General features: G+C 33.7%; 1 protein-coding gene and 2 long non-coding RNA genes across 3 annotated transcripts; 1 reads left to right on the plus strand and 2 right to left on the minus strand.

The window, feature by feature from the left end:
* Window positions 1,144-2,009, minus strand: LOC110265165. The gene is made up of 2 exons (XR_002351436.1): window positions 1,912-2,009; window positions 1,144-1,842 (listed from the first exon to the last, which is right to left on the minus strand). It is a non-coding gene; the product is annotated as an uncharacterized LOC110265165 (long non-coding RNA).
* On the plus strand, window positions 6,263-7,293 carry LOC107609443 (lectin CPL). Its single transcript, XM_016311426.2, has one exon. The coding sequence runs from the start codon at window positions 6,339-6,341 to the stop codon at window positions 7,056-7,058; it is 720 nt and encodes a 239-aa protein (XP_016166912.1). The 5' UTR covers window positions 6,263-6,338; the 3' UTR covers window positions 7,059-7,293.
* On the minus strand, window positions 11,810-13,398 carry LOC110264580. The gene is made up of 3 exons (XR_002350751.1): window positions 13,241-13,398; window positions 13,027-13,159; window positions 11,810-11,954 (listed from the first exon to the last, which is right to left on the minus strand). It is a non-coding gene; the product is annotated as an uncharacterized LOC110264580 (long non-coding RNA).

A 14,285-nucleotide genomic window follows, 5' to 3' on the forward strand; every position in this document is an offset into this window, starting at 1 on the left:
ATTACTCACATAGGCATACCAAGTATAATATGCACGGCCAAATAATGTCACATAAATACATATGATGCATGCCTTTCCTACTGGCTGTGAGCTCACGCGTCGGTTATGCTGCCAGACCCGACTCGGATAAGCGGGATTAAACCACCATCCTTATCCATAGGTTCCATAAACAAGTGGGATTAAACCGCCATCCTTGCTCGGAACTCGCAAGCCGGATTAAACCACCTTCCTTGCCTCCACAGTAAGCGGGATTAAACCACCATCCTTACTGGGCACACAAAACAATATGCAAGCGGGATCACACCACCGTCCTTGCTAAACAATTTATCAATACGTGAGTGGGATAAAACCACCACCCTCACTGTAAGCGGGATAAAACCACTTTTTCTCAAATCAATTTCCTTTCTCAACAAAGTCACTTTTTGCAACATCTTTCCAAAACTCCCAAACGACTTCAAAACCATGCCAAATTAAAAATCTCTTCTGAACTACTCAAAATCATTCATTTTCAAACCATTCGCTCAATAACATTAAAATCAAAAAATTTTAATTAAAATCCACGGCAAGGTCTCAAGACATTAGGGGAAAAACAACCGACCTCATTTTCATAAATTCAATAAAGATTCTTAAAAATCATTGTTTCCTTAATTTGAGTTATTCAAAGGAAGTTTCTAAACCAAATCAAAACCAAATCATGTAAATTAAAAAAAAAATTCCAAACCAAGTTAAAATCCAAAACCAATTCCAATTTCATTCTTGTAAATTCATTAAAACTCCTCTGAACGAATTCCTTAAGTCCAATTCAAAACATAAACCCTTTTTATAGATAAAATCGACCTTAGGACATAATATTTTTCTTAAGTGATTTAAAATTGTAAAGTAATTCTTTTTCTGAGTAAATTGAACTCAAGACATATGTTTTTTCTCAATTAAATTAAATTCAAAACATACTATTTTCTTAATAAATCAAATAATACGATTTCTCAAATTTAAACTTTCTAAATAACATTTCAAATAAAGTTTTATATTTTATAGAAAATTCGGCAGCACCTCCCCTAAAACTTGGATTTTGCCACCCTTTTTGGATCCCAACTAAACCAATCCTCAACTCTTTCCAACAAGTTCAAGACCAAATCAGTTACCAATAAACCAAAACTCAGAATTTCAAATATTAAAAATCCTTTCAAATCAAACCAATCAGAAATTCCCAATTTAACAAAATCAGACAATATCCCAGTCAAACAAATAATGAAATTCCTCCAAGACAAATCAAACAATTCATAAGACTTACATCATCACCAGAAAGGCATTTCTCATATCATATCTATTTATAAAAATTCAAATTTTAAATAAATTAGTTTTTAGAAAAGCCCCTACCACAAAGTCGAACTCCTTAAAGGTTAATGCGTCAAGAGCCATCTTTCTATTCCTAACTTGCGGCAGCAAGCTCATTGATTCCCAGACAATATCAACAGCGACAATCAAGGTTCACAGCAATGACGACTTATCTGACGTAAATTGGGATTAATGCGAAATGGATATTAAATGAAAGTAGAACATAATTGTTAATAGAGTATCGCAGTAACAAGAACGAAACCAATTAGTCTAACCACGAGAAACGAAGTGAGAAGGCCTCGCAATAGCTTTTATTTTTTATCATACAATTTCCGAAACTCAACCCTGAGATATTAACATCGCGAAATTCTCAATAATTTATAACGGAATACTAACAGTGAGGGTTTGAAATAAAATATACTTATGGTAATAGTAGAACCGACCAGCCATAACCCCAAATTGACCCGGCAGCAGCTCCAATAGCGGCCAGAAGCTCCGGTGGATCAACTATAACAACCATGCAGTGTCAAAAATCTTGAAATCCAAAATAACAGAAACCAAAATTAAAACCCTTACCGGCAGTGTTCCCCGGCGATGGCAGCTGTGTTCTCCAGCGGCAGAGTCTCGGCTACCCACCTCTAGCAGCGATGACGGCGGCTAGGCACAGCGGCGACCCCACACGTGACGGTGACAGCAACGGCTTCACCTCCTCCCACACGCATCAATCTCCCATCAGTCTCTCTCTCATTCTTCGTGGGATCTCTCTCCAGCTCCAATGGCAGCAACGGCATGGACATAGCAACAGTGGAGACGGGCTTCACCGCGAGGGCGACAGCGGCGACATGGGCCCCGCAAATACAACGATGAGCACGAGGGCAGTGGTGGCTTCTACTCCCCTGTACGCTCTCTGCTTCTCCCTTCCATGGCTCTGGTTCGTGCTTCTCCTCCTCCAACGGCGACACATGACGGCGCGGCGGCAGTGATACCCGCCGACGCCGTCCTCCCTCTCTTCTCTTCTCCTTCTCTTCGCAAGCCTTCCCTTCCCCAAGCATGGAACGGAAATTTAAGAGAAACTAAAGAATGCATGAACTAACAATGGATCAAAGGACAATTAATTCTAATTAGAAGAAAACAAGATCAAAACTAGTGAAAATGTGATTAATGCATAAAAGAGCCTTGACTTAAGAATGAGAGTTATCCTTGTCATAACCATAACTATGGCAATTACAATGAGTTAATCTTACTTCGTCAACCCTAACATCGAGGATAAGTTAAGTGAGCATAATTGGCCTTAATCCACAAATCCCAACTAACTTACTAATTAACTTAGTAAAAAGCTAGCGTTAGAAAACAAGAGCAACTAACATCCCAAAATCACCACTAAATATTGGACTTTATGACTCTAGTATCCTAGATACTCATTTCCCAAGCCAAGGAGTGAAAATCTACTCAATATCCATAATTGGCGTTTTCACAAACACTTGGTGGGCATAAAAGCAAAACATAGCAAATTGCAAAAGATAATGAAAACTATATCCAATCTATGAACAAATCAACAATAGAAACTCAATTAAGCATATATAAATCATAAAATACCAAATTCATCTATAAAAACTCAAAGATCAAAAGTAATGAAATTAAACCAAAGTAACTTCAATTATAAGAAAATAAGAGTAAATGTAGTGTAATTAAAGAGAGAATTAAAATCTACTTACAATAAGAGCAAGCTATAATCCAAGATCAAAATTGAGAATGTAAAATTCTACTATAAACCTAAATAAACCCTAGGAGAGAATTTTCTAAAACTAAACTAAATCTACTCCTACTCCTAATAATGTTGTGCATTGTGTGTAATAATTCCCTCCCCATTTGTTATGGAGTGTTGCCCCTTTGATATAGCCTCCAATTTAGCTTCAGGAACTCCAAAATTGGGCCAAAAGGCCCCCAAAATCGCGAGTCACGTGACTTGTTAATGAAGTCACGCGTCAGGACTTGTGTGTACTCACAAGATGGTGTGCGTACACACACTGCGATGTGTGCATCTCCTTTGTTTTCTTCATGAAATCTCCTATTTTGCTTCCTTCCACTTCTACCTAGCCATTCTTGCCTATTGGACCTGAAATCACTCAACAAAACATATCACGGCAGTGAATGGAATAAAATTAATTCTCTTATTTCACAACCAAATTTGTGCACTCTTAATTGCTAGTCCGAGGGAAGATGACCCGGGATTTAAAACTCCCTACTATTTTGGTTTGTATTATGAGACATTCTTTATTCTAAACTTGGATTGTGAGGATTGATCATCAGTTTGGACTATGATTGCAACAAAAATCTATTGAGAAAATTTAGACCGGCATTAAACTTTTTCATCAATACACTTAAATGCAACCGAAAGAATTTACGTTGAAAACCAACTGACTACTTTACAAAACAACGACGTTCTGGTCCAGCTAATAACCGAAAAACTCTGCCTCCAAACTCACCAATAATTAATACCTAACAAAACTATTTCAAAGCCACTATATTGGTTGCAACTATCCTAAGTAATTACCATAAGCGGCTTCTTAATTGGGTTAATTTAATACTGAAACTAAAAAAAATAACTCTAATCTCTCAACACGGGTCATAAGATATCAATTTGATCTCTCACACGAGCCATGCCATAGTCCTCTCCCATCTGATCTCTCACATAGGGTGTGTAACAGCCCTCTAACCTATCATACAGGCCGTGTGATAGCCGTCTGATCTCTCAAATGGTCCGTGTCAAAGCGAGCCGCTTTCTCACACGGGTCGTGTGACAACCATCTGACCTCTCGCACAGGCCGTGTTAAAGAGAAGCACTTTCTCACACGGGCTGTGTGAAAGCCCATGGAACCTCCTGGGTGTCCCGTCTAATAGAACTAACATCAAACACAAATTAAATTGATAAAACCCTAAATCAAATACAAATTAAATGGATGAAAGCCAAAAATTGGCTGTGTAAAACTGCTCCATGTTTTTTTCCACCAAACTCCGTTAACAATTGAACTGAAACTCTAAAATCGTCAAAATCACAAGTATTGATATAATCGTCTAATCAAATCTTGAATCTCAAAATTGATTTCAGCCAGGTAAAACAACAAGTATCATAAAATAGCGGAGGGTCGGAGATTACATACCTCAAAGGGAATAACGTAATCGTCAGGGGAGTCAACTATCACATCCTAATTTCATTGTGGCACTGTAATTTTGTTGTGGCATTGAGGAGGATAAACAGTACACTTAGCTTTACATTTCGTAGAGAAAGAAAAAAGAGAATATATTCTTTGGGTACAAATCAAAATGGACGGAATTTAAGTTTTGGGGAGAAACGAGTTTTGAAGGAAAAAGGTCAAGAGAGAGGTGAGAGAGATCAGTTTGGTGAGAGAGAGGTGAGAGAGTGCGTCAGAATGGAATAAACCCATCAAGGATAATTCAGTCAAACACCAATCACAATACCCTACGTATTCATAGTTGGCAGCTAACTACGTATTCTGTTGGTAAAATAGCAGAGATTATTTTCAAATTATACATTTTACATCTTCTTCATCCTAACTCTCCAACCTCCTTCAGCACCATTACCCAACCCTTTAACTCTACTTCACATTGCACACTCGTCACTCTTTCTTCAGGTGCCCATTCCTCAGCCACGCCAAAATTAATTCCGCAAATCGAAGAAGATCAAAACTATTGCTCTTCGTTCCAAAACAACTTTGACACAACACACAAGTCTAGCCATTACCGCAAGAACGATAAGACTTTTCTATTCCAACTGTCGTGCTTAAAGGTCTCACATTTCTCCTTTTCCTGTGACCAACAAAAACGTCATTATGTTCCACTTCCAATTCCATTTAAAATTAAATATGGGTTTGGCTTCAATGTTAATGCTAGTAGGTTGAAAAATTTAAGCTTTCAACGACTTGCTCAGCATCACGTAAAGGATGGTGATGGTTGGGTTAATAAACATGTTTTGACTAAGAAATTTAGATATGGTAGGGACATCAAGGATGTAAGGCCTCCACCGGTAATGTTGCGTTCACCACTTGATGATTATAAAAGATCAATTTGTCCGATGATTTATGTGACAAAATGTTGGATACCCATAGTGAAATGGAAAAAATGATAATAAACTAGTTTGTAAAATTTTAGAAAAATTTAAACACGTCAACTCTAAAGTTAATAATAATTAGTTTTTTTTAAGGTGGAGTGCTAGGGGCAGTAACTTTTGTGATTTGTAGCCATCAAATAGCCATCAATGATGATTTTAATGGTGTGAGATTGGTGTGAGATTTCATCTAATGGCTCACTTTTCTTTGCTGGTTACATGCTGGCCAGAATTTGAAAAAGTTGCTGGCCCCTAAACTTTTTCTTTTTATTATAGAAAACTAAGAAAAAAAACGCAGAATATTTTATAAAGTAGATATAATCTTTGAAGATAAACAAAGAAATAAAACACATGCTTTTATAATAAATATTATGTTCTGATAAATTTTTTTTTTTTTAAAAGAAACAACTTTTTAAAATAATATATAAAAAAATACAAAAAATTTATTGACACAAAAAAACATAATTTTGTGGTGATAAATATAAAAATTTAAAATAATTTGTCATTCGAGTTCCACTGGAAACAAGTATACATATAACATAAATGTATTTTTTATAGGCCTTTATTTTTTAGAAAAACTAAAAAATTTACAAAATTTATTATTTTTAACCAACACTTTTAACTATTAATTTAATATTTTTAGTTTAAAGGTCTAACAATATATTTTTAATTCACTTTTTTAAATATTACCGAGTAACTACTTAAAAAATAAATAATTTTTTCTTACCCGTTGCATTCCACTTAAATTTTTTTAGAGATTCTTTGTTGGTTTACTCTTTCCACCGCTATAAAGACAGTGGAGGGGCACTAAACCTTTTATCCCAAACTCAACACATTGCAAACCATATAGTAAAAATCATATCCAACAGTCCAAACCATGTCTTCTGTCTCATTCACCTTCAATAAATTTGAGCCTAACCAGGAAGACCTCATCCTCCAAGGAGACTCGTCCATTTCAAATAAAAATGTCTTACACCTCACCAATGTAGACCAAAATGGATTACCACAAAATGGCAGTGTAGGCAGAGCATTATACTCTGCCCCTATTCACATCTTTAGTAAATCTGCTTTGGCATCAAGCTTTGAAACCACCTTCACCTTTAAAGTCTCACAAAACGGATCCAATGCTCCCGGTGACGGCTTTGCCTTCTTCATCGCTCCGACCGACACCACCATCCCTCCTAATTCCGGTGGTAAGTTCCTCGGTCTCTTCGACGGACCAGGTATAATAACCGATACAATTGTTGCTGTTGAGTTTGATACCTATGTTAACCGCGAGATTGAAGATCCCGATTTTATCCACATCGGAATTGATATCAACTCTATCAAATCATCTGTGACAAACAAGTGGATTCTCCAAAGTGGAGTGGTAGCCACTGCAAAAATATCATATAACTCTGTCTCAAAGAGACTAAGTGTTATATGTTCATATCCAAATGCTGCTCCAGTAACACTTACTCATGATGTTGACTTCAGTAATGCCGTTCCTGAATGGGTTAGGGTTGGGTTCTCAGGTTCCACTGGGCAATACGCTCAAGCAAATGATATTTTATCTTGGTCTTTCAGGTCAACGTTGACCACCAACAACATTGTGTAAGAACCACCATGGATGTGTCATTGTTGTGATTTCCCATCTTTTATGTTCCAATAAGGACAAAATATAGTCCATTGTTTTCTTTTGAGTCTCTGTTGCGATTATGTTGTTTTGTTCGGATCCAGTTCTGTTATATGAAGAAAAAGTTTCTAGGATTATTGGGGTATCAATATCATCTAAGTGCTATTATTGTGTTTTAAGCCTTCTTTGATCTATGAATGAAAGCTACTTTATGAGATTTTGTCTGACTTATACAAACATTAAATGCTTAAATAAGATTTTGGTACTCATAAAATTGTTGGTTAAGTTTGGTCCTCATAGTTATCTTTTCGATACTATTATTATTATATGAATGAAGTTTTACAAGCATATAAGTTAAATCAAATTGGTTCAATTAACTTAATGACCTAACAAACGCTTCTAATACAAATATGAATTCACTCATCTATTGCTACTACGTTTACTTTTTTGTTTCTTTTTCTAATTATTTTTCTTTTACTATTGTGCTGTGTGTTTTTGGCTGCTTCTTTTGTGTTGTTCTTGCTTCTTTTTCTTTTATGTTTTGTTTTTTTTTTCTCCTATTTTTTTTAACAGAATAAAAAAGAGAAACAGGAAAAACGTATAAAAAAAACGTCAATGAGTTATAGTTCAAATGGCATAGTCTTTCCATACTCAATTAAGAGGTTGCGGGTTCGAGTCTCCTATCTTTGTTAAAAAAAAATAAATAAATAAATAAATAAATAAACAGTAGTTTTGAAAAGGGATAATCCCAGAACGAAAAACCATACTCTAATTCTATATTCTTACTACCTAGGTAATGGACACATCTATTGCCTTTTTCTATAAGTTTGTACCAAACAAACACGCCATTCCTTCTTTTTCAGCTCATTTATCCTTCTAACCAGGGAATTTGGGTGTCTTTCAAGCTTTTTACTCCTGTTCAGCAGATTATTATTCAACGTTACGCAGGTCACTTCCTCACAAAATCCTTCATCCACCTTGGAGCTATCTTAGGCAAATCACTCTAAGCTCTCAACTACGGCCCAATTCCTTTCTCTGAAGTTGATGTTTCCTCACTTGGGCCTCCCATTTCACTCCTTCCCTCTTCATCAGTTGGCTCTCTTGGGTCATTTGGGCCTTCCTTGAGGTATTCTTGCCAAAAGTTTGCCCAATTCAATTGCATATGCTCAACGTTGATTTTGACTTCTAAACAACTTGTAATTGCTACAACAATTTCTGTCCAAATCAGCCCCAAGTAAAATCCAATCTGTCATTGCAATTTATATGTAAATAACAATTTTTTTTTTCTTGGTGTACATCTATCTGAATAACGTATCCAATATAGTTGATGCCATTTACCAACAGAACAAAAATGTTATTTTTCTGGAAATTAGGACACATAATTCATTAACTTTAATGTTTTATAAACCTAAAAACCCTTAAAATTGATTCTGTTATTTATATAGGAGCACAAATCATCTTTACTATTCAAATAAAGATATGTGAAGTATAGAAAAACAAATCCTCTTGACCCAACATAAGCAAGAATATAGAGGATAATACGGGACAAAGTATTTCACGTTACAAAGAGTCCTAGAAAAAATTTCAACTAAAAAATATAATATGAATAATCTAACCTAATGCAAATATCATTAGTTAATTCTACTGCTTGATTTCATTCACGTCTCATAAAAACAAGTCAAAATCTACGCACTTGAAGGCTTTCCCTTCATTCATCAACCAACCATTATATCGGAGCATAAAAAACAATGTTAAAGAAACAGAAAGTCATGGAAACAAATTATCCAATGGACTTATGACATCAAAGTTGCAAGATCTAGCATAGAGAAAACATTCATAACAAAAGATATTACTTTTAACAACTTAAACTCTCATGTAATGTTTAGTTAGTATCTATATTCACAGGAGATATAGATACAATAATATATATTCCTCGTGACAAGAATAAAACACATAATTTTTTACTTTTAAGAATTAGAAAAACAACACCCATTCACAAATAAATGGTAGCAACAGATTAACACACTAATACAACAAAAAAAAGCATAAAAAATTGAAAAAATAGAGATAGCACATCAAGACTTTAATGTAGAAAATCTCTTTAATGTGAAAAGTAAAAATCACAAGTCACCAAAATTAAAAAAATAATTTCACTATGATCAAAATAGAAAACAAGAGAATCACAAATTACTGTACAAAATACACATACAACAAGCTAAACAACTTAAACATCAAATCATACAAACAAAAACCAAAAAAATGAAAATATCACAAAAACAAAGTTGATACTGTGTGACTAGTATCTCCAACTAGAATAGGCTCTCACTTTCATAATACAACTTCGTGCTAGAAGTACCATAAAAATATCTCATTATCCATTTTATAACATTCCAATGCTCTATTCTTGGGTTTAAAACAAAACGGCTAATACAACACTGCAAAAAATTTGGTCTATGGTCACAGCAAAAAATTGTGACCATAGATCTATGGTCACTATTTTTTACTTTAGATCACAGTTTTTTCAACCGTGACCTATTCTGACGTAGCCATAGATCTATGATCACAGCTTTTTTATCTATAGTCACTGTTGTAGTGTTTTCTATCTGATACTTTAAGCCACATTTTTTAACCGTGACCATAGAGTAGCGTAGAAACCATGACCATAATTTGTTCTATGGTCACAGTATTTTAAATCGTGACCACATCCTAATCTATGGTCACAATTTTAGCGTGAGCATAGTTTATTTATGGTCATGCACTCATGCTATTTTAAAACCGCGACCATAACTTACTCTGTGGTCACTCTAATTTTAAATCGTGACCATAGCCTAATCTATAGTCACGGTTTTAGTGTGACACTTTTTTGTAAAACTGTGACCTTAGCCTAATTTATGATCATAGTTTTAGCGTGACCATATTTTAAAACTGTGACAATAACTTACTCTATTTTGTAAGATTTTTTTTACAGCATAATCATATCCAAAAATTATGATAATCACAAAATAAGTCTAAAAAAGACAAATTCAAATAATCTAAATCATAAAATTTACATTATAAGCTAGATATGTTTTCAGTCTAAACGACACAAATCAAAATATATTATAAAGTCTCATAAAAAAATACATAAGACATCAAAATATTATATTTGGATAACTAAAGTATATAAAAAATCCATCCCATGTCATATTTTTATAAAAAATTATATTTTCTTCACATCACATCCTCGTACTAACAAAAGAAATAAACATTTTAATAATATTCACGTTCACAAATAGACCTGTCATAAAGGTTTACAATATACGAGAATAAAAATAATCTGCAGATAATAACATCTTAAATATCAATTTCTACATAGAAGACTTAACTCAGAACAGACAGTAGCTTCTATCAGAAAATAGAAAAAAAAAAGGTTATAATTTATGAGGTACACTTGAGTGCAGAGCTAACAAATATTAGATCATATCCTCAACTTAGATGCTTTTTGTTGCTCACTTAGATTTAGTTCAGAAATAACAAAGTGAAATGGCTCTTGTAAACTGCTTACATTTTTACCAACTGTACTGTGTACTCATAATGCAATGTACACTAAAGGATCATAAACAGCTATATTCTAGGAAAGACTTACCATCTACATGGTCATGGTGATGATGAGTAACAAAGACCACTAGTCTTCTTGGCAAAGTAGTAACAACTTTCTCTAACGGATGATTATAGAGTCATAAGTTACGATTTAGTAAAACAAATTTGATAATATAGAAATTAATTATTAGTCCAAGCCACAGATCCATAAAAGAAATAGGAAACAAAGGAAAAATAGAAAAGCATGTTTACACATAAATTGTTCAATAGTCATGTGAAAGTATACCTCTCCATGGAATCTTGATAAATATCCTGGATCAACAATTAGTGCATCTCCACATGCAATAAAATTATTATCCTCACAATCATTTGAAGCATTTATAGGTGCAAATACAACCAAGTTTGTTGTGATAAAAGGCTTTGCTGTTCTACTTTCCATAGGTACCAGGAGGGTACTCCTGAAAATGGAATGAGTTTTCCATTTTGAACCAGCATATAAAGAGAATGACTTTGAAAATTATAAGAAAATAAAAAAACAACCATTTGTATCTATAAACTTTATGAATGCTGACAAAAGTATCTATAAACTAAGAAGACTAATATTATATCCATGAAAGATGAGTTCTACGTAACAAAAATACCCAAATCATAATTTTTTTTATTTTTTAATAAAATTTTTAAATTATCCCCACCTTTTATCTTCAACCTCAACTCCACCACCAAAATAACAGCGGCCAACCCAAATACAATGGCGAAGGCGCCAGAGCCCTCCGCCTCCACCTCCACCACAGACAACGAGGAAGGCTGCTGCCGCTCCCTTTCAAAAAAAATTAATTGAAAACATCAAATCAAGCATTTATTCTGCACCTTGATCATTTTTCTATGCTATTCTATAACTTGAATTTTTTAACCAATTAGAACTCGCTTCCAAGTTCCAATGGAATAATTCAATAAATCCATAAATCAAAGCAAACATTCCTATGGTTTCTATTTACATACATCAACCGTAATTGGGGATATAAAGAGGTTTAAGGACATGAAAAAGTGTTGACAGTATTATAGTTTTAAATTTATCATATATAATAATGACATTCCTTCATTATGATTTAAACCTCTAAATGGCAGACCTCACATTACAGTTGAAAACTAAAGCTAGTATTGGTGCTCTTACGTTCATACTTTGTACTCATCAAATGACATTGGTGGTGATGAGGCTTCTTACACGCTGAAGCTTCGGAAGGCTCTATCCCAGTTTACTGTTTCTTGTTAAATTTGGAAACTCCTTGGAGGGTCCCATTCCTGAAATTTGCCCCAAGTTGCAAGTTTTAAAGCTTAAAAAAAAAAACTGACTTTTTATCAATCTGACAACATTGGTGCAACATTATTTCTTTTTTTTCCTCAAAGTCTAGTAGCATTTCATTGGACGTTTGCTTATAGAAAATTAACTCTTCCCATGTCCACATGGAACTCTTCTTAAAGTCCTCAGTGAAAGAGTTAAGTGCAGGCTTTAGACTCAATTTATGATCAAAACACATAATCCTAACAGATGTAGTTTTCTTGGCATCCAACTGAAACTAAATATCATCACCAATATTCAATCTAGAAACACCAATAAGGAGGATTATAAGTCACAGACTTAACTATCTAGATATAGCCAACAAACACATCTATCTAATAAAAATATTAGCAGTAAAATTTACTTCATTTTAATAAAACAATCAACAATCTATGGATATTATTAACAGAGCACAATCATTGTTACGTATTATTTCACATTCAAACTTTGAGAAGCCAATGCAAGTGGTGTGATAACAACCTCATTAGCTCTTGGTTGCAATACAAAGAAAGTGCATCATAATATCAGGCAATAGCTGCAGTGCAAGCAAACAACTTAAAATGTTAAAATATTTGAAGTCATAATACCATGTACTAAAATATAATTCAATGACAAATAGATGCACTAAAAAAGGGATTAAAAAAAGAATTGAGGTAACAACTACCCACCCTTGCTTCTGCTTTTGACTTTACACGAAATCTTTACTAAAAGTCTTCCAAGATGATGTCAATAAGGGATCAAATGCTTTGTTCAGGCTTAAGGTACACACATTTCATAATAGCTTTTATTCACTTTCTAATGATAGCTTAGAAGATCAATGAAAAATATTCCTCTCTTTTGATCCACTTTCATAGCAGTATATGCTCCTTTTTCTATAGAGACATTTAAGCTAGCTCTAAAAATTTATTCATATAAACAACTTTTCACAGTTTAAAAAGTTAGGAGAGGACATTTCCTATAATCATGTAGTAGAGTTAACGTAAACATGGAATTCTCAAAGTTTGATTTGAAAGCAATAAGAAAGAGAGGACTAACCTCGCCAAAGTAGTTTGGATGGTGAGAATATTTCCAGAGATCAGAACTGCACCAGTTTAAAAGCACAACTTCTAATAATCTGTCGTACCTCCAAATATTTAACCTATAGCCCACAAATCCACTCTATCACGTCCTATATGAAAAGCCATAATATATTAACAAAAAAGAACTATCTCATTGGTAAATTGAATACTAAATTTGTAGAATATCTTACTTGGCGACCATGAGGCATTGTAGGATCAGGCAAGGAAAATCTGCCTCGTACTATCACAGATTGAAAAAGCCATAGAGAAAAAATACAATCTTGCCAGAAAAAAAAACATAAAGATACCAACATGAGTATACACACCAACTCATATATTCTTTTGGGAATTTGGGGGCAAAGATGGTGGCATACTAATCCAATCAATAATAATATGATCTCAGTTTTATAATAAAAGAATATATCACATTTACCAACTACATTACTTCAAAGAAACATGTTTACATTGTCCAATGTCCACAACATACACTCGTTTCATTAGTCTATTACAACAAGACAATTCTAAATGTAAATTAAAAATTAGCCTAAATAATTTTGCAATTAAAAATGTAAATTAATAGTTAACAATTGCCAGAACATTGTCCACTTATAGAGGTCAGTTTCTTCCGGTCTTAACCGACCCTCTTTGACTTTATGGTGATTCAGTCATAAATTACTAGTATATGTTATTCACCTTCAATCGTTTGAATTGTTCTCATCAAAAGCATCAAAAAAGAAACAGTTATTGAGAGAATCTCTTTTCCAAGAGTTTATTGTTCAATTGTTACCAAGGTTTAATATCTAAGGAATAAATAAAAAAAGCTAGATATCATTGACTAAACATTCCAATTCTAAATTAATTTGAATCATTTTTGTTTTTATATCATATATATTATTTACAACATTTCTTTTTCTTTTTAATTTTTTTTACACTTTACCACATCTCTTATAGCAAAGGACAAGTTAAATGTTTTTCTAAGAAGTTCCTTCCATGATACTAATGCAAAAACAGATAAACAAACCCATGAGAATGAAACTTTCTACCACATGCCAATTAAAACATAATAAGTTAGCAACACATATGATAACTCTCAATGACATAGAGATCAAAACAGAATTAAAGAGTAGCAGAAACTTCTGCTTTATTTAATAAGAAGCATCTCAAAGGTATTTGCTAAACGCTAGTAATAAACCAAAAGGTATTTTTCTGTACCAAAAAAGTGAGCAAAAGAAATAA

The sequence above is a fragment of the Arachis ipaensis genome, chromosome B07, assembly GCF_000816755.2.
Source record: "Arachis ipaensis cultivar K30076 chromosome B07, Araip1.1, whole genome shotgun sequence".
Taxonomy (NCBI): Eukaryota; Viridiplantae; Streptophyta; class Magnoliopsida; order Fabales; family Fabaceae; genus Arachis; species Arachis ipaensis.